Source organism: Carica papaya, chromosome 8 (assembly GCF_054855325.1).
Source record: "Carica papaya isolate Zhongbai chromosome 8, ASM5485532v1, whole genome shotgun sequence".
Lineage (NCBI taxonomy): Eukaryota > Viridiplantae > Streptophyta > Magnoliopsida > Brassicales > Caricaceae > Carica > Carica papaya.
This window is the reverse complement of record NC_142316.1, coordinates 4,852,082-4,872,979: the sequence shown is the minus strand read 5'-3', so window position 1 is coordinate 4,872,979 and position 20,898 is coordinate 4,852,082. Positions and strand designations below refer to the sequence as shown.

The following is a 20,898-nucleotide window of genomic DNA, read 5'->3' as shown; positions in this document are numbered from 1 at the left end:
TCAAAATTATTTCTAATAATTTAATAAACATTATATTTTTAGAAGATATAGATATTGACATAAGAGTGCTTAAAGTTGCTTATAAGCACTAAATAAATCCAAAAAAGTTCTTACAACAAAAACCTCACAAACTTGTTAGCAATCATCTTGATGTCAACACAAAAATATTATTTCACTAACATAAATATTATGAAATCCCACAACATGATCCTCTGCTGGTTTAAAATATTTTAATTTTTACTTAAAAATTATGAGTTTAAATCTCACTGAAAATATCAAATTTGTCATTTTATTAATATATTTTTAATTAACAACAATTGATTTATAATTATTAATTTAGTAAAATTAAATAGTTAACTTCTTAGTACATCGGTAAAATTATAATGATCAAATTATGATAAATTTTAATAAAAATATTATATTTTAAAATAAAAACAATATATCAAAATACCAAAACTAGTTAAGAAATCAACCTAACCTTTTATTCTAAAAAAAATGAAATCATGAAAATTACATATATGTCTTGTTTAGTTGCAATTTAAGATTCATGAGACTTTTCAAGGTTACCATTCACATCCCTTGTCTCTTCATTATGATATTTTAACCCTAAAAGTTACCTGACTTTTCTAATATGCATTACTCTTGCGTTACAAATCTTATCTTACATGGACTATTTTTCTCTCATTCACCAACCAACCCCCTTCTTTGATTCTTCATTTCTTCTCATCAACATCATCATCATCATCAAGTTTCTCAAAATCTTCTCAGGCTCATCTCTTATTTTCAGTTTTCTAATCCTCCATAATCGAAAGATCACGATAATGAAACTGTCAATGGAAACTTTGCATGAAACTGTCATTATACCGGCACAGAGCATGCTACTTCTCTAGAACTGACCTTATCCTGAAGTGACGAACATGGTACAATAATCTTTCTCGACAACTTCTAAAGCAGTAATTTACATTATTTCTTTGGTAACAGGTACAGAATCTTCAGCTAAAAGTCTTTTCACTGTGTCCATGAATAAGAATGCATTGAAACACCATGTTAGACATATAAAGGAACAGAGAAGTGCTAATGTGTTATGCAAGTTAAAGAATCTGAAGCTAATTTTTGGGCCACCTCCTCAAAAGAAATTGCCAAGTAGGAAATCCAAAATTATGTAGATTAAAGAACTTGTTAATTACATATTTATGGAGGATTATGAATGTGTATATGTTGATTAATTAACTAATAAAGAAAGAATAAATATACTTAAACATATAAAAATGATTCAGTAGCTTTTCCTGAGTGAAAACATCAAATCAAACTCAGTTTCTAAACTGACAAAATACATTTTCTAGAGCACTTAGAAAAGAAAAGAACATCTTGTGAAACAAATATGGTACCCAGAAATCTGATAGCCTAAGATAAAAGAAATAAGAGAAAAATAGATAGCAGAAAAGATGTATGTGTATATTATGACGTTTATTAGCAACTCAAGGTAAGAATACACTGCATAGAAATTTGAATGTCTAATTAAGTAGTTATTTTCCCCATGACTCAAAATTTATTCCATGAGTAAATTAAAAAGAAAAAGCAGTGGACACCTCAACAACAACCTGCATGTACATTTATATGCATGTATATTTATGAAGACGGAAGCTAGTTGAGGTTAGTGAAACCTAGTTAAGCCGGTATAGCCTGCATTTCAATTTTCAGTTTTGTTTGAATTTCCAATTTATTAATACTCCTAGACAACTCAATAGTTACTGCTGCCAGTGAACATATCTGAATAAAACAAAATTTTCGATAAAAGAAAAACCTCTTCCAGTGTTAGCCTCACTAGCAGAGATGAGTCACAAATGAAATCAACCTTACTGGCCTGCTCACCGAGTTCACTTCAATGCCTTGCAAGATCAGAAGCTGCAGCACTACTGCAGTCAAAGTAATTTTTCATTCTCTGGATACTATCGTAATTTGTCAAGTCTGTCGATGACTTTTTGAGCCATATCACTGTAGGCTTTGGATACTAAAGAGTCGGGAGCTGATACTACAATTGGAACACCTTCATCGCAACCTGTTCTGACATCAACTTCCAATGGTACCTGAGCCCACAAAAGATTCAAAATAAGAACAAAATCGAGTAAGGCACGGAGTTCCTTTTTCCAAAGGCATTCATCAATAGCATGGTTGTCAATACATAAGCATATAACACATTAAGTTTATGATTGGAATAAATCCAAAATTTGTGAAACTCAGTTGTAAGACTACAGAATTATGAGAGAATAAATTGTATTAACATTAAAAAAAATTTATTTTCATATAAAATTTTCACGTGGAATAGGAGCAATACAATTCAAAGTCAATCAATTTTGATAGAAAGAGCATATGGATCATAGAAAAGAGATGATTTCTAAGCATGTTGTCATGACAAGTTAAGACAAAATATCATGAAGTTACGTACTTCACCAACTAAGGTCAAATCCATCTCAGCAGCTGTTCTCCGAGCTCCCCCTTTCCCGAAAATAAATGAAGGTTCACCACAATGTGGACAGTTGAAGCAGCTCATGTTCTCCACAAGTCCCAAAATCTGTACCAAACCAAAAACAGTAAAAAAACCTGTTAAAACAGTTACCAAGTGCATCCGCTGTCATTGAAATTAAAACAGCCAAGAGGGAGACACTGCTCCAGTCAATTCCTATGACCCATGATATACATAGATGCCACAGGAACTGCATACATTTTTTTCATAGAACTGTAAATGTCTGTATATAGTAAGTTAAGCTGTTACAAAATTATGATATTTTCTCTTGCTATATGAAAAAGTAAATTTTACAAAACATGGATGCATCATCTCTAGGATCTAGGTTTCCGTAATACAATTTCAGAATAGAATTCTTGAAAAAAACTAAAAGATGGTAATGGTTATAAAGAAACTAATGTACTTATCGACTATAATTAGCAAGAAACTATAATATTGCCAGCAAGAACACTCAAATATTTCCAGTGGAAAAAACATACAGGGATTTTAACTTTTGAGAACATGGCAACTCCTCTACGGGCATCCATCAGCGCAACATCTTGTGGCGTTGACACAATCAATGCACCTGCAAGACACCAAAGGTTTCATACAATACAGCAAAACTCAGTTTCCTGAAGCTTGCATTACTAGATTAGTGTTATAAAACAAATTACGACCAGTGGCTCCCTCGTTATTCAAAGAAATTATTCTTCACAATATCATAGCTAAAAGAACTAAAAGTGGGCAGTGCTTGAGGAAGGGAAAACTTCAAAGAAGCAGAAAGTAATGTGCAAAGGGACACCACTGTTTTTAGCATCATTAAAACAGAAATTATCGTGGCAAAAAGCATTATCGCCAATATCCTATTATAGATCACAATAACTACATCTATAGATTGTCAAATCTAAGGTCACACCACAAGCACAGTCTATAATGAGTGGTAAATTGACAAGTTAATGCAACTGATCTAGACAAAAACCTATAAATTGCCTTCTAAATCTTAGTGCAACAGATCAGACCAACAAATTTGACATTAAAATGAAAAAAACATGCTAATTATATGAAAACTAAGTTAGTAGAAGCATGTTTTTTCCTCCAATGAGCCCAACATAAAAGGGTTGATGTTAAAAGCCAAGACAAGTGCCGATAATCTCTCCCTTACATTTACACACCTGACAACTGCAAATTCTGGGATATGGTTATCTGAGTATCACCAGTTCCTGGAGGCATATCCACTATAAGAATATCGAGATTTCCCCAATCAACTCCCCTTGACAACGAATGAAGAGCCTTCATTACCTGCAGTGATACAATCAACTATCTTCAAATTAGACGACAATTCCTAAAAGTTGGGTTTTGTAGACTTATCTTTGTAATCTTGAAAATATTGCATCCTTATGTTTTAGCATCGATTTAGGCTCTTACAGCATCACCACTACACTTTACTGCTAATATTGATATTAATGTGGCACTTATGAATTTGTGTAATTTAGTCTTTGTTATAAACCTAAACATCCTACCTCAGACAAAAACTGACACCATGCTTAGACTATTTAATATATAATTTTATAGATTGAAAGACATATAATAAGGCAGTGAACTATTAATTACATGCCTTTTATAGGGAAACTGAGATGAGAGAATAGCTGAAGTACACAACTGACTTCAAAAAGCCTTTTACCTAATGAAGATTGTAATGATTGGCAAATTCATAGGCTAATTGGACCAGAAAAGGAAGCTCCTAGAAGGATGGACAAAAACTATTTGGAAAAGAAGCCTTATCCGTGTCACTCCCCGTACAAGAAGGTTTGACATATAATGAAGTTTAATGTATTTCATTTTACAGGGATCTCATAACAGTTTTAGAACTCTTTTCCCATAATTTAGTAAATTCAGTTGTGGAGACTTATGGAGGATAATGCAAGCTTTTGAAAGAGTGTATTTATACCGAATCTTGGGATGGATCATCTTGTCGTGTCTGTTGGGCTAGGCATTGGAAGTTAGATTTCAATTGTACTGAATAATGTTAGACAGCAGCCACATTAATCAGAAAGATTTGAGCTTGGTATGCCTTCATGAAGCTTAAATAATTCTTAGTTTCCTTATCCATATCTTGATGGTTTTGAAAGTAATTGGCTGGTTGCAAAAGAAAAAATAGAAGTTCTCTCAATGGGGTGTAAGGGCAATATTTTTTATATAAAAGATAGATGGATACACTTTAAACTGAAAAGGGATAACCATATTTTGAGCAAGTGAAAGAAAACGAATGATGGAGAGATGGACAGTAACATACCATAGGACCTCTCCACACAACGGGTGCATCCTTCTGAATAAGGAGTCCTATTGACATACACTTAACTCCATAGCTTTCAACTGGAATCATCTTCAGATCTGGTAAGGATACATGCATACAAAACAAGTCATTTTAACCTATACTGTTACAAAATTAAGTGGTTTTACTGAAAGACTGAAAAAATGTACAAAATTATGTTAACAGCTTGACTGATGTTTGATTAAATCCCATGATGCACTGTAAGAAAGCAGCAACAAAATCGTAGAATAATATGTCTACAAAAATGAACGCCATTAAAAGAGAGATTAAGACAACTTAAGTTTGTCAAACAAATGAAAGAACCTTCCACTATCTTTGGATTGGAAGAAATGGAGAGAAAAGAAAGGAAATATTAGGATTTGGAGTCCAGTTTTATAGGTTGGATGGCACTTCCATCCTCAGGGAGAGTTCTGATAATTTTGGGGCATTAAGATTGCCTTCGCAATCGCCACCGTCAAAATGTCTACTGTTTGGTGACAAGGAGTATATACAAGGTGGACTAGTCCCTCTTCAATTTTTATTTGACGAAGTGATAGCCTATCTCCACAGGTTTAGTTCTACCGTGATGAAGTGGATTCTTTGCAGTACTTACAGGAGTCTTGTTATCACACAGAACTCTCGTAATGGAGTTCGGTGTGATTCCCAAGTTCCTTGATCCTTCTTTAGAGCCATATTCCTTCACATATTCTATGAGTCATGGAATTCTGTTTTGCACTACTTCTTGCCACTATGGACTGCTTCCTGCTTCTTTTTCCCATGCCTAGGAACAATACCTGGCAGTAGACCTTAAGTCTGTCAAGGATCCTACCCAATCAGCATCAGTAAATATTTCAATTTCCTTACTCGAAGATTTCTTGAAGTGGAATCCTATTCTTGGTATTTTCTTCAGGTGCTGTAAGATTTTGTACACAGTTTTAATATGTTTTTCGGTAGGATTGTTCACATAACAACTTTCCACTAATCTCTGGCACCTGTTTTTGTCAATTGGACGGTTTTCATCATCTTCATAAATCTTGCCTACAAGATCTACAGGTGTCTCCACTGAATAACAACTCAACATCCCAGTCTCTTGGAGCAAATTAAGGAGATACTTCCTTTGCAAGACAACAATTCTCTCCTTCGTTCGGCCAAATTCCATGCCAAGAAAGTATCCGAGTTATTCCAGATGTTTGATTCAAACTCACCTGCTAGGAGCTTCTTGAGTTTTATCGCGTTTTCTTCATCATCTTCAATAATCATAATATCATCAAAATTAGGATGTTCATGAAAAACCAGGATTTACAATGTTGATGAGCTTTCTTGGCAGGCACAGACACATTCATCCATGATGCTATGTTGAAAAAAATTACACACTCATCTACTCAGACACTACATCAGGTGCCAAGTGACACTGTTTTAACAAACATTTAACAATTGTTAGGATAAGGGACTTCTTTCGATTTTTTTTTTTAAAGTACATGGACAAAATAGCTTAAAAAATACTATACCATCTTATGGAAGAACGAGAATAGTACAGAACCATTTGGGTATTTAAGCCTTTAATAAAATTATGATTTCTGATATATTTGGGTGATTTATAACTACTCCACTATGCATCAGTTTGAAAAGACCATGAAGAGGAAGTTAGGAAAGCTGTATGGATGTTGGGCAATTATGAAGCTCTTAGACCAGATGGTTTTTGATTTTTTTTTCCAAACTGGTTGAGGTATCATTAAGATAAATTTGATGAAGATGTTCAAGAGGAATTTTATCTGAATGCAAGTATAAGCAAGAACATGAATTTGACGTTTCTTACTCTAATACCCAAGAAAAGACAAACGCAAAAAGTTACATGGCTACCTCTTTGCAAGTTTAGTAATTACTGTACATAAGATTATTTTTAAAGTGCTATCTTTACGACTTAGTGAGCTCTTGGATTTACACCATTTTAGTAAACCAAAGTGCATTTGTCGATGGCCAGAAAATGTTGGATATTTCCCTTGTAGAGAACAAATTTTTGGAGCATATACATAAAATAAACGAGAAAGGGCTAGTTCTAAAGCTAGATTTTGAGAAAACCTATGACAATGTGGAGCTTCTTTAAGAGATTATTGAAAAAGAAAGGGTTTGGGATGAGATGGAGGAGATGGATAAAGTGGTGCTTATCATCAGTATCATTTGCCATTACAGTAAATGGCAAGCAGCGACAGTGGTTTATAGGATCCAGATAAATTTAAACAAGGGAACCTGCTTTGACGATTCTTCGTCACCTTAGTAGTGGATGTAATAAGAAGGATAGTTGTCACGGGGATTAAAGAGAGATTGGCAAAGAGATTCTTCATCAGAAAAGACATAGTAGAGGTTCCCACCTTGAACTCGCGAATGACACTATCCTTATCACACAACAGTAGATTGACAACAACCACACTCAAGCGTTCAAGCATATCTCTAGACTTCATATTAACTTGGCAAAGAGCGGGTTGGTAGGAATTAATAAGGCAGCTGATACACTGAAGGATCTAGTATAAGTAATGTTTTAGGTTATCATCTCCCGATACCTATTTGAGTATTCTGTTGAGCAGTAACCCTGGGAGCAAGTCATTCTGGGATGGGGTGTTTAGCAAAGTGTCTAGAAGGCTGGAATGTTGGAATGAGGTTTGTTCTTGTTAAGGGATAGAATCATTTGGATAAAAGCATGCTTGTCTAGTATTCCATTTTATTACCCATCTTTTTTTGGAATGCCAGTGAGGGTGGTTAAGAGAGTGAAAAAGATTATGAGAAAGTTTTCATGGGCTAGGACAGGGAAGGCGCATAAAGATCAGTTGGTTAATTGGGAAGTGGATTGTCGGTCCAAAACTTATGGTGACTTGGGCATTAGAAATCTCATATAAAAAGATTTGTATTTATTGGCTAAATGGTTATGACGTTTTTTACAAGAACCTAGTTTTATGTGGCATAGAATGATCAAAAGCATTATGGTTGCAACATGAATATATGGGAATGCAATAGGAAGCAACTACATAACACACAAAAGCCCATGAAGCCCATCCTTTTTAGATAGGCAAAGAAATACCATTAGGAGTAAAAAGCACGAAGAAAGGATATGATACCCTCCAGGAGCCTTCACACAAAGTAACTTCAATCAAAAATTAATTACGAAAATTGAATCTCGGAAAATCAAAGAATTTCCCATGAGCCCCTGGTCATAAGGAGGCTAGAGTTCATTTTCTCCCGTAAAAGTTGAATCGGTCGAGAACAAGATATCCTCCATGGAAAGCCATTTCTTGATTGCATCACTTACGCATTCCCCTCACCTGCCTTAATGCAGTATATGGCTCAAGGGTTCTACTTTAGCAAGATCTTTGGGTTCGCCGATAGCACATTAACTAATCACATACATGGTGTAATATTTTTTTCATAGAAAAATAAACTTAATAATAGGATGAAGAAAAAAATAACAAAATGAAAGGATGAGACATCCTCCTCAAAGAATCACAACATCACAAAGTACAAAAATGACTGTTCAATCTTATGGAAACAATTTTATCTCAATTCCAGTGGACCTTTGAGATTGGTCTATCAATAACTTCCATGCGACTTGGCCCAAAATGGCCAGAAAGGCAGCCATACCCCACTTTACAATGCAACTTTACATCTCACACAGGCGGTACTATTTCCTGGACCCTTCATTTCTTTAGAAGCCTAAATGATTGAGAGACTGATGAATAACATGCTAAAAACTTCCATTATTCGCAGCTACTCGATTTCAAGATTTGGATCTTAAACCTATCAGGATCCTACACATACAAATCTTTCTTCGATAAAGTAACCCAAAACCCAACCTTTTATCACATCCTTTTTGCTAAAGCGTTTTGAAAAGCTCCTTAGAAGATGAAGGTGTTTGTGTGGATCATTATTCTAATAGGCACAGGACTAATCGAGCTCTTCACTGAATATTTGTGTTATTCTTTGTAGGAAAAGGAGACACATAATCAGTTATTTTTTCAGAGTGAAGTGACTTGGAAAAAGTCGACAAGGTTATTTGATACATTTGGTTTGACTTGGGTGGTTCCTCCTGCTTTGGAGTGTTTAACGAGTTCGAATCTTAATGAAGAGGGGGTGATAAAAAGCTATTAAACCTCTTCACAGGTACCTTTCTTTGCCAGCCTTCAGACAATATGGTAAGAATGAAATCGAAGAATTTTTTAGGACTGTTCTTATCACATCCAAGATTTGTAGGATAGATGACATTTCTAGGCTCCTTACAGGTGAAGGCTCACGGAAAATTTCCTGATATACCTATATTAGTGTTACATAGGAGTTGGGAGGCAATGGTATACTAATTTTAGGTGGGTATGATTGTAATTGTAACTTGTTTTGGAGCCTTCCTTTTAGAAGGCTCTAGGAGGATATCTTATCCTCCACTGTTGTATATTAAATACTCTTTTTTTAGTAATACTTCTTTTTCTGTCAAAAAACAAGAAAGAAAGGAAATGATAGGATGCTAATCCTCCTTTCACTTGTTTAGATTAAAAAATAATAACTAGTAAATGAAAGGTAGAAAAGGAAATGACTTAAAGCAATGCCTAGCTCGTCATTCCATTGATTATTTCCATACAAGTCCTTTATTTTCATTTATAAAGCCAATCCAGATAAAATATTACAACCATCCTTTTCTTTCCTTTTACTTTTCAATCTTTAGTTATCCAAACAAGGTAAACACTTTTCTTTTGTTTCCTTTAAAAACAAATCTTTTTATTATTTTCTTCTCCATTCCAATACTAATTTTTTTCACATAAAATGTTAATGATAACAAGAAAAATGAGCAACAATGTCCATTTGAATATTATGGGTCATTGTCATAATGAACAATAATGAACAACTTCAAATTCTTTGTGCATGTTGCTATGATTCAAGCAAAAAGGAATTTAAAAAAACAAGGAATTATGAAGTTGAAAAAACCTAGAATTAGTAATTTGCCAGGAGCTCAAATTGCCATTTTAAGACATGTCTAGAGACTACGAAGCCCATTCTAGATTATGCATTCACCCGTTACTAATTGTGAAGATAAATACAAATATTAAAGTTACAACTATACCAGATATTCATTATGAAATCTTAAAACCATTATAGAAGCTTTCGCAATAAAGAAATTCCACCGTGGACAAAATGACTTCTATAGAACCCTCTAGAATTAAAATATTACCTTTATTTGCTTCAGGCTTTTTATGGATGTTCATCATGGTTGGAACAGATGGTCCATATACATCAGCATCAAGCAATCCCACCTTCAGCTGACATTTGTTAGCAAGTGCAACAGCCAAATTAACTGCAATTTCCACCACCATGAAAATCTTAGAGGTCAGTAATGATAAGGCCCTACATATACAAGTGAATAGTAATAATAAAAGTAAACAATACAATTATAAAAACTACAAAGATCCATGATTTTTTTGTTGAAATAATACAAAGATCCATGATATTACTACCAATATATTCTTTAACCTAAAGAAACCCTAATTTGCACTTCTTAACACTCTCCTCAAGATGGTGATAGATATTATCTATTGTCACTTGGCAATAATCTTTTGAAATACAAGATTACTTAATCTTTTAATCAAAACATCGGCAAGTTGTGAAATGGTTTGCATATACAGAATACAAATCAATCCACTATCCAATTTTTTTTTTAATGAAGTGTTAAGTCTACTTTAATGTGCTTAGTTATATCATGTTGTACTAGATTGTGAGTGATATTAATTGGTGACTTATTGTCACCATAGAGTCTTAAAGGTCCACCCATTAAATCTTCAAGTCTTCTAAACTCATTTTCAACTATAGAAACTCATACACCCTTTCGGTCATAGTCCCTAAACTCTAATTTTGCATTAGACCAGGCTACCACATTCTACTTCTTACTTCTCCAAGTCAGTAGATTCCCTAGGATTTCAGTACAATACCTAAAAGTAGATCTCCTATTAACTGGTGATCCAGCATAGTCCAAGTTAGTATATGCTTCAAGAAGCAGCCTGTTGTTTCTTTTAAACATAATTCTCTTTCCCATAGTACCTTTAACATCCTATTTGAATCGTGGTAAATGATAAAATTTTAATGTATGGTACTCCATGGGTATGAAAAAATCATATTTGTTTCAACTTCCAATAATAACAAACGGTATCTGACCGTCTAATTTATAATGAATTTTAAAACCACCGAATCGGCGATATGTGACTAACAGGTTACCTTTTTTCTCCTTATACCCCTATATAATATACTTCATTCCATTTTTATATTCACAAATTATTATTTATTTTATTAAATATAAAAATTTGATTTGATTATATGTAATAATTATTTATTTAAATACAAATTAATTATATTGGTAAACAATTTTTTTTTCATTACATACTTTTTATATTCCATTTACTATTACATATAATAGATAAAAAATAAATTAGTAATTTGACTGAAAATATAACTATTCCATCCTATCATTCAAACAAAAAAATATTATTAACACACATTAATATACAATCATCCAAATATAAAAAAAATTTGTCATTCCCATCCTTTATCATTACCATCCAATCACTGTCATTACTATATATTAATTAACCATCACTAAAATTTATTCAAATAAGGTGTAAGCAATAAAGAATTTTGTAGGTTGTTTGTAAGTGTATTTCTTTAGCCTTGTGCATGAACTATCTCAATATACTAATTGTATATGCAATGTCTGGCTTGATATATAACAAATATATGAATTTCCCTATTAAACGCGTCCCACAGCTTTGAATGGTGGCTTCCGGTGATGTTTGATGAACCCAAATGAAGATATTTACACCACTTCATGTATATAAATAAGGGAATGTAGCTTGAACAATGTATGTACTGGATTCAAGTAATAAATCTCACATTTTCTGCATTTTCTCTCTCTAACAGCTTCTTTCTCCCTCTAACTCACTTATACTCTCTTTCTCTGTTTTCATCTCTCTAAAACACTCTCTATCTCTAAAAATATTCTCTTTCTCTAAAACATTCTCTCTTTCTCTCTCTAAACACTCCTTTCTCTCTCAAACGTTCTTCTTCTCTCTCCCCGACTCCCTCTCTCCTCTCTTTCCAGAAATCTTCTTTTTTCCCTAAAATTCAAATTTTGCCTCGATAATTTCCAAAATTCAAATTCTGCCCCATTATTTCCTCAAATTTCCAATTCTGCCCCACTACTTAATTTTAAATTCTGCCACAATCTTTCAATTTTCTTAGAATTACTCCAAATATTTAAACTTTCATTTTTGCCCTTACTATTTCTTTAATTTCCTTATTATCTCCCATATTTTTAAGTTGCTCCAAATTATCCCAAATCATTTAAACTCAATATTTTTTCCAAATTCCGGTTTTGGTAAATCACATGTCAAAGTCGAGTGATGACAGAATGCTGACCCCATAGGGTTTTTGTGTCTTATTTCAGTAATAAAAGTCGAATAGAGTCTATAAAAGAGTTTAGAGTTTTTTCAACCTAAAGCTCTGATACAATATGAAAGAATGAATATTATGTATTTTATTGAATAATGGTCCTATATATACAAATGAATAACAACAATGAAGGGAAACAATATTAATTACAAAGATTAATGATATATTACCAATAAAACCTTTACCATAATTGATCCCTGATTTCACTTCTTAACAAGTACTAGCAAGGAAGAGAAACATTTGCAAGTGAATATTTTTCTGATAAACAAGAGTACAAGATACAAAACAATACAAAGTCTATTGAATGCCAGGCGATTGTCTTTGTTGATGGTAGAAGCATTGATATAAGCCTACACAAGGGCTGGGCCACCTACATCACTAAATGATATCTTTGGCCAGTTAAGTAGACCTCCTACCATCTTAAAGGACAGCATAACAAAAGCAGACATCTTTAACCTAGTAATAAAACTCAATAACATAACTGCACGTGTACCTATTTTATTCAGTAAAGGGATAAGCCTAGCAGTCACTACCAACTAAAATCTAAAGCTTTAAAAGGTGAGGGGAACAAAGTCCAATCAGTATAGTGCTCAATGTTAATAATTTTCTAAAAAAAGATCATTAACCCACTTCAATTTCATGGTTCTCTTGATGAAATAAGGGAAAAACACAATCTCTTCTTATAGAATATAAAAAAAAATAAAGGGAAAAGAAATAAAAAATTCCATAAGAGAATTCATCATCGTCTCATGAACTGAACATTCATGATCTTGTTCAAACCTCCAACACTTCATTCTCTTTGAACTAATGTAATTACATCAAAAAAGAGTTATTTTTACTTCAAATTGAAAAGAAACTATTTTCCTGAAACTTTCTAGCAACTCATTGGTAAGAGAAAAACTCAGAAATGTAACCAAAAAGAAGCCATCTAATTGAGTTATTTCCAATATTTAACTTCCTTCAAGTCAAAGCATCACATAAAAGCATGATACTTTTCACAACTTTAGCAAAAGCATCAAAGGAAAAGAAGAAAAAATAACCATCAATAACTTTGGACAATCCTTTCGAAACTTGTAACACACATAGGAAACAACAATATACTACAAGCGCCAAATTAAAAAAGACAAAAAAAAATCCAAAATACCTGCAGTAGTGGACTTGCCAACCCCACCTTTGCCAGAAGCAACAGCAATTATATCCTTGACACCATGAATCTGCAACCCTTTATTGCTCAACTCAGCATAACCCCTCACTGCTCCACCACTCTGCCAAAATCTCAACGAATCCACACATAATACTAGTCAACAAATTTTAGGAAACAATATGAAAATACTGAACAAGAGAGGCAAAACCCTTCCAATCTTACTGTGAAAAGTTGCAAGTTCCAGCCTTTCATGAGTCTCGGCAGAGCAGCGAGCGAGTGTTGGAGCTGTTTAAAAATCAACAGAAAGACAAGAAATTTCATATCTTAAGTCCTGTTCTACCTCTAGGGCTTATCATAATAGAAAAAAATAAGAATACCAAAAATACATATTGGTCATAATAAGATATTTAAATTCCAAAGTTATACATCAGAGGAAAATGTAGTCACCTTGTAGTGTAAGGGATCTAATTTTCATTCTATTGTGGCTTAACTATAGTAGAAGTGTGTGAAATTAACATCCATTATTAAAATAAATCTAGTAAGATATAAAAATTTGAATATTTATAAATCATATTGAGAAGAAATTAAATATACAAAGGAAACGAGTTAAACAAATAATAATCTTCAAGAACTCTTCACGTTGTCCCTTCTAACCAGCGTTAGATTCTAAAATCATGCATATCCACTTCATATTCTCACATAATTGAATAAAGAAAGAAAAAAAAATGCATCCGTCTCTGCTTCTAAGACACTACCGCCTGAAAAAAAGATTGAGTATCCTATTCACATAAGACAACAAGTCCATTCAGAAAAACACAAAAATCATCCGGATTGCCCTTTTAATAGGTTATGTATTACTAGCAGAAACAAGGTCTAATTTTTAAGATAAAAGAAGAAGCTTTGTTAAATGAATAGGAGAGAAAAGATTACAAAGATAGAGAATAGGTTATGTATTACTAGCAGAAACAAGGTCTAATTTTTAAGATAAAAGAAGAAGCTTTGTTAAATGAATAGGAGAGAAAAGATTACAAAGATAGAGAATAAGTCATCCTCCTCAATAAGTAAAGAATAAATACAAAAATAAAGAATAAAAGATTAAAATAGTGTAAATTAAAATATCTCCTTTCTCCTCTGTGGATGATAGCATCCTAATTACAGTATAGATTTGAGATGCTTATGCTCGGGTAACAGCCATGCACTTTTGCCCAAAGGGAAACCATAAAAATGATCCTCTCGCTGAGCTCATGAATGCCGTCTCCTGATCAAGAAAAATCTGTCGGTTCCTTGTTTGCCATGTACCCCAAAGGCCAGAAAAATCGCACTAGCCACATCACCTTAGCCTCTTTTCTTACTCTGTTCCCCTGAATATATATATTTTTTTGAAACAACCCCCTGGATACATGAATTAAAAATATCAACTATAGGAGGCACCACATAGATAAGGCCAAACTTATTCATCAGAGCTACCTACAATTTCCACATCATGGTACAATGTAACAACAAGTGGGAGTGAGTCTCACCCTTTCCAGAACACAAAATGCATATATCAGGAAATAAGGCTCGGTGAGGTCATCGGACTAGAAGCATATCATTAGTGTTTAGCTTTTGGTTAATAGCAGTCCATGAAAATATCTTTACCTTCAAAGGGACTGTAGCTTTCCAAAGTATGTTGGCAATAATGAATTGTTTTTACTGGGATTAGAGATAAGGTGCATGAATAAAGATTTACATGAGAAGAACCTAGAAGGTTCAAGAATTCAAGAATGTTGGTCTGGTGGGTTGTTAATTTGAACAGACTCTAGCATATTTACTAAAGTCATGACATCAGGAGTCTCCCTATCAGAAAGGTTGGGATTGAAATGAAAGTTCCAAGATAGTCCTCCCTGGGAATTAGCACCAAAGCTGGAGACATATGTATTATGTGTAGTGGATAACCGGTGACATCAAGAGATTTTGTGGTGAGCAGTTTATTCTCTAGCCATGTATCCTCCCAAAACAAACTCTATATCCATTTCCCACATGTAGTCTTGGGAAATGGATTTCAAAGGACTACGGTGAGTCGTGGACCCTCCAGCGAGGACATTCCAATCACCCTTCTCTCCTCCATGGGTACTGTTAATCACCTTGTGTCATAGAGAGGTTGGTTCATGAGGAAAATGCTATAGCTATTTTGCAAGTAGAGATAAGTTCTTTGATTTGAGATTCCCAATGCCCAAACCCCCTAAATGTTTAGATTGACAACAGACCTTCCTTCTAACAAGGCGAGTCTCCTCTCCTCACCTACACCAGTTCATAGAAATCTTTTCATTCTACTCTCAATCCTTTTAGCTACCCTAGTAAGAATCCTAAATAGAGATAGATAGTAAAGCCGTGTATACTAGACAAATACGCGTTGATCAAGGTTACCTACCCCCAAGGGAGAACAATCCACCCTACCAGCTTTTTAGACGTCCAGTCACCTTATTCTACTCCTCCTCAAAAAATCTTATCCATCGGTTGCCTCCTAATGGAACTCCAAGATATGTAATTGGTCATGCTACCTTCTTACAACCTATTGTCTCCATAAGATGGTTAATGGATTTATCTCCCACGTTAATCCCAATAAGTAATGTTTTCCCCAAGTTGAATTTCAGTCCAAATATTTGTTCAAACACATGGAGGATGGCTGGAGCATTAGATATGGAATTATTGTCATTTTCCAAGAATATTGTCTCGTCCACAAATTGAAGGTGGGAAACCTCTAAATTCTCTATGCCCACTTTTAAACACTTTACTAAGTTTCTTTCTGTAGCTTTTGACAAAATCCTTCTTAATATATCCGCAACGAGAGTAAAGAGGAATGATGAAAGTGGGTTACCCTGTCTAAGTCCTCTTGAGACTCTAAACCAATCTTACTATTCCTGGGAATAGTTCTGGCAATTCATTATCCAAACCCACACTCTACACTGATCCAGTCTGATACAGATACAGAAGACAGAACAATATAAAAAGGAAATTAAACATTGCAATAGGCCGCTAGCTCTATCAACCTAAACTTGGAGCAACAAAAACCTTCCTTCCATTTCCCATAAAACTGAAGAAGATCAAATGACAAGAAACCAGTAGCAAATTTAAGCTAGATGAAATAACCAGGAAAAAAAAAAACAAGAAGAACATCCACAATCATATCAAATACTTGGCATTCAAACATCAGCAACTCAGTGCCATCCATCATCCAACACTCAGGTTCATTGCAGACTAAATGAAATACACACTCAGAATAAAGAGGGGAAAAGACTCAGATTTTACCATCTACAGTAAGGTGTTCTTCCACAGAAGTTTCTCCTTTTCCCCTCCGTTTACATGAATCTCCCTAATTATATATATCTCTATCTCGATACTATCTTTCCACAGTCCCTCGGACTCTATTTTCCCTCGAGCTTTCCCAGGAAACCCAGAAAAACCCTTTCAATTTTAGCTCTCTTTAACGTTTTCTATAGCCTCCTCTGTTTCGAAATCATCAACCCAGCTCTCTCTTTTTATTTTCCCGGCTATTTTCCCCTTCTACCAAGCTTTCTTCTTTGATGCCAGACAAGGCATGCCATGAAGAGGCAGGATAAAATTCGGTTTTACACTTGTGCTTCCTTCTTCAATGAAATTATCACGTCTAGAAATATTTGTTTTTGCTTCAAAGATCAGAGCAGATTTGAGAGACCTGGACGGCACCGACTGATGCTAGAGGAAGAGAAAAGCCAGGGTCTTGGCTTCAGTGGGTTCTGCACTTCCCTATCTTTGCTAGTCTTAGAGGGTGAGATCACCATCTCGTTCGACTCTAAATTAAACGAAGGATGGAAAAATAAAAAAGTTTTATCTCATTTAAAATAAGGATGATAATTAATTTTCATATTTTTATATATCAATATAATTTAATATTTTATTAAATAAAATTATTAAATTACTCTTTTATGTAGTTTAAAATTTTGGCCTATTGAAAATGTAAACGATTTGGTATATAGATTTAAATATTTTATTGCTGTAATATTTTTATATGAAATAATTCGAATATTTAATTATTTTCAATTTGTATTAACATGTGAATACAAATAAATTTTTATCATTTAATTAAATCTAATTATTTGAATACTTAAATTTGAATGTTTAATTATTTTCATAATGATTTTTTTGTATTCTTATTAAAGAAGTAAATGTAATATTTTTAGTTATATAAATATATCCAAATGAATAATATTTTTTTCTCTCATTTATCTTTCTATTTTTTTATAATTATAATAATAATAAACATAATATATAATAAAGTAAATTACTCAATTAGTTATCGAAGTTTGACACTTTTTATTGTTTGGTCTCTAATATTTTTTATTACAATTTAGTCTTCAATATTTTATATTTATTTTAAATATGTAGTTTTTTTTTATATACGTGTTTTATTGGATTATTTGAGATCTTAAACCAGATTGGTATGACTGACCATAGACTGACACTACTTTCAGAACCATTCATGATTCATAATGTGTTCAACGTATCTATGCTACGCAAGTACAACCTAAACCCCTCACATATCCTGTCCCCCGAGCCTCCTTTACTCTAAAAGAATCTATACTATGAGTAGGTACCAGTAAACATTGTAAACTAAAAGAGTAGAGTACTCCACAAATGAGAAATTTCATTCATTAAGGTCGTATGGCAGAACCATAGACATGAAGAGGCCACCTAGGAACTGGAATCAAGATTTAGGGCCCAATACTCCTAACTGTTCAACTGAATGAGATAATGACCAATTTGAAGAACTAAATTTTCTTAAGAGATGAGAGTTATAATACCCGGTCTCGAAAAATAACTCGAAATAAATTTTTTATTCTTTAATTATTAATTTAAAATATTTAATTAATTTATTTTATTTTTACTTAAGTAAAATTTTGAGAAAAAATGAATTAGGGATGAGATTAAAAATAATTTTGAAAAAAAAGGGTGAAAATTTTGGTTTTAGGGATGTTTTTGAAAGAAAAATTAGAAACAGATGATCAAAGTACAAATAGAGAAAATCCGACTACGTAAGACCTCCCAGTCAGCAGTCTCGACGAACTAGAGCGCGCCTATGGCAAGGCGCGTTGACGTTGGTGCTACCAGGAGGCCACGTTGGCGATCCGCGTGCCCTGCGATCAGACGGTCCAAGATCGATCCTGCGTGTGGACAACCCATATCTGTTTTCCCCTTAGGTGCGATCGGACAGTTGAGATTAATTGTAATGAACGGTCCAAATTTATTTCCTCTTTAGGCGCAATTGGACGGATGAGATCGATCGCGATGGACGGTCCAAATCAACGTGAGATGGTTATAAATATTTCGTATCACACGAAAACTTAATCCCTAGTCGCCAGTCCCCTCAAAAGAAGAAAAACCAGACGTTAGAGAAGGAGGTTAACTGTCAACTGCCGACTGCCGCTCCGCCAGAGCAGCTGCCGACCACAAAAAAAAGTAAAGATTTTCCTTATCTGCTCGGAATTAGATTCCGAATACCCTTGTGGCCAAATCGAAGTAAGAGGGACAACAGATGAGCCAAAAACTGCTAGTAAAGCCCGGCAGAACCGCCACGACTAAAACCCCAAAGGCAGCGGTTCGCCTTAGCGCCGAAGCACGTCGGCATTGCCATGCCAGAACTCTAAAATTGGCCGGAATAAGTTTTGGACACCGATTTTAGATTTTTATGAGTATTTTTAGGTATGTGACGAGTGTTTGAATTTTATACGAAAAATTTAAGGAACCCAATACCTGTTAGGAGGTGTAGTAGACAGTTCGACATCTCAAAACATCAATCCGGTTAAGGATCACCCACCATATTCTCCGTTATAGTAAAATGAGGTTTAACGTTGGATAATTCTGTGTTTTTATGAAAAATTAGAGAATCCTAAAAATAATTACATGTTACTAATGGAGTCGGAACCGGTTAGTTCACGATTGTTCTTATTTTCTATTTATTTTCTTGTATTGCTCTATTTGCTTGTTATTATATGATGCATGTTCTCAATTTATATTTTTTATAACCTTATCGATTCATTTGGTTCATTCAGTTATATACCATTATCATTAATATAGTTTAATTGATATGTGAATATAATATGAGATATTGGTGTGCGTGGTTGGTTGTTTGTTAATGAGAATTTTTGTGTGAAAGACTTACTGGGTACCTAAGAAAAGGGTGGACGAACTCGGTACATAGGGAACCCTATCGTGAACGTTACTTCAGTCGAATGGGGTTGGGAAGTCTCTTATCAAGAAAATTTAGGAGATATGGTTCGCTCTCATACCAGACCGGGTATCGAAGCGATGAAATATTTGACACCCATTTTCAAACGGGGTATGGAAACGACCGGTTGATTGTTAAAATTGGATATTAGGTTCACGAATAGGGAGATATCTTTGTGGACCCCCAAGGGGTACTAGTAAGTAGGTAAGAAATGAAAGTTATCGTTTCTTGTTCTTTTATGTGTGAAAATAAAAAATTGTATGAATAGGGATCTTCATAAATTATTTTTGAAAAACTCGTTACGTTAAGTACGAAATAAACGATCTTCTTTATATTAAATGAATTTACTCAAATTAAGTGCTTCATTAGTTATTTTATAATTTTTACCAATTTTCAGTTTTCTGTATCTATTATTAATGTGATATTCTTACTGAATTAGTGTAGTTCACCATTTCGTTAACTATTTCAAATCAAGAGAATCAACATCCAAATCTTAATATGCAAGAGTATTGTGAGTAGTTTACTATACGGTCTCCCTTCAAATGCTAGTGAAGGTTGTCTTAGGATATTTAGTTGTTCGCTTTTCGTTTTATTTCTTTAATTTCTGTTTATCTTTTAGAAATGATATTCCAGTAATTTTATTGGTCATTCAAAATTATTGTGTAAAAAATGTAAACCATAATTTTAATAATCGTTTTTGCATTAAATTCATGATTTTTTTTTGAATTCCGAACCTCTACGATAAATACAAAAATTATTGTGTTTTTTGCTCACTAGTCATTAAAAATATAAAAGATTGTATAACAGATTCCTAAGTGTAAAGTGTTATGTTATTATTTTTTTTAAAAAAATAATAAAGTAGTTAAATGTAAGTTATTGTGTTTCCTTCATAATTTATTGAATATAGAGTGTTATATTTTTTTCTTTGCAATTTACTAAATATGCATGTTGGGTCTTTCATTTGTGAGTCATTAAAAGTCAAATTTTGTATTTTTCCTCCATGGTAAGTAACTGTCAAGTGTTATTCTTTCCTTTTGCATCTCACTAAATGTACTTTCCATCAAACATCATTGAATGTAAATGTTGTGTCTTTCCTTTACAAGTAATTAAGTATTGGATGTTCTGTTTTTCTTCATAAGCCATTAGATATCTGAGTGTTGAATATCTCATTCACTAGTCATTAACTACAGAGTTATTGACTTCCTTCGCATGTCACTAAATGT

The 20,898-nt window shown here is 33.6% G+C and overlaps 1 protein-coding gene across 2 annotated transcripts; it reads right to left on the bottom strand.

Annotated features, from left to right (window-relative positions):
* Positions 1 to 457: 457 nt before the first annotated feature.
* INDH (INDH1(iron-sulfur protein required for NADH dehydrogenase)) lies at positions 458 to 17,261 on the bottom strand. 2 transcript variants are annotated; one of them, XR_015813865.1, is made up of 10 exons: positions 16,720 to 17,261; positions 13,654 to 13,716; positions 13,432 to 13,552; positions 10,021 to 10,143; positions 4,797 to 4,894; positions 3,676 to 3,820; positions 3,004 to 3,089; positions 2,447 to 2,572; positions 1,873 to 2,087; positions 458 to 1,011 (listed from the first exon to the last, which is right to left on the bottom strand). XR_015813865.1 is itself a non-coding variant. In XM_088209162.1 (9 exons), the coding sequence occupies exons 1-9, from the start codon at positions 16,720 to 16,722 to the stop codon at positions 1,950 to 1,952; spliced, it is 903 nt and encodes a 300-aa protein (XP_088065288.1). In that variant the 5' UTR covers positions 16,723 to 17,261; the 3' UTR covers positions 1,655 to 1,949. The 2 variants fall into 2 exon arrangements, 1 of the variants encoding a protein (XP_088065288.1); XM_088209162.1 differs by lacking the exon at positions 458 to 1,011 and having other exon boundaries at positions 1,655 to 2,087.
* Positions 17,262 to 20,898: the final 3,637 nt, after the last annotated feature.

Excerpts from the sequence above, each read along its gene's own strand:
- INDH (XM_088209162.1), bottom strand. Across the intron at positions 10,144-13,431 it reads TGGCAAGTCCACTACTGCAG|TTAATTTGGCTGTTGCACTT; the intron begins GTATTTTGGATT and ends TGGAAATTGCAG. Across the intron at positions 2,573-3,003 it reads TCTCAAAAGTTAAAATCCCT|ATTTTGGGACTTGTGGAGAA; the intron begins GTATGTTTTTTC and ends GGTTTGGTACAG.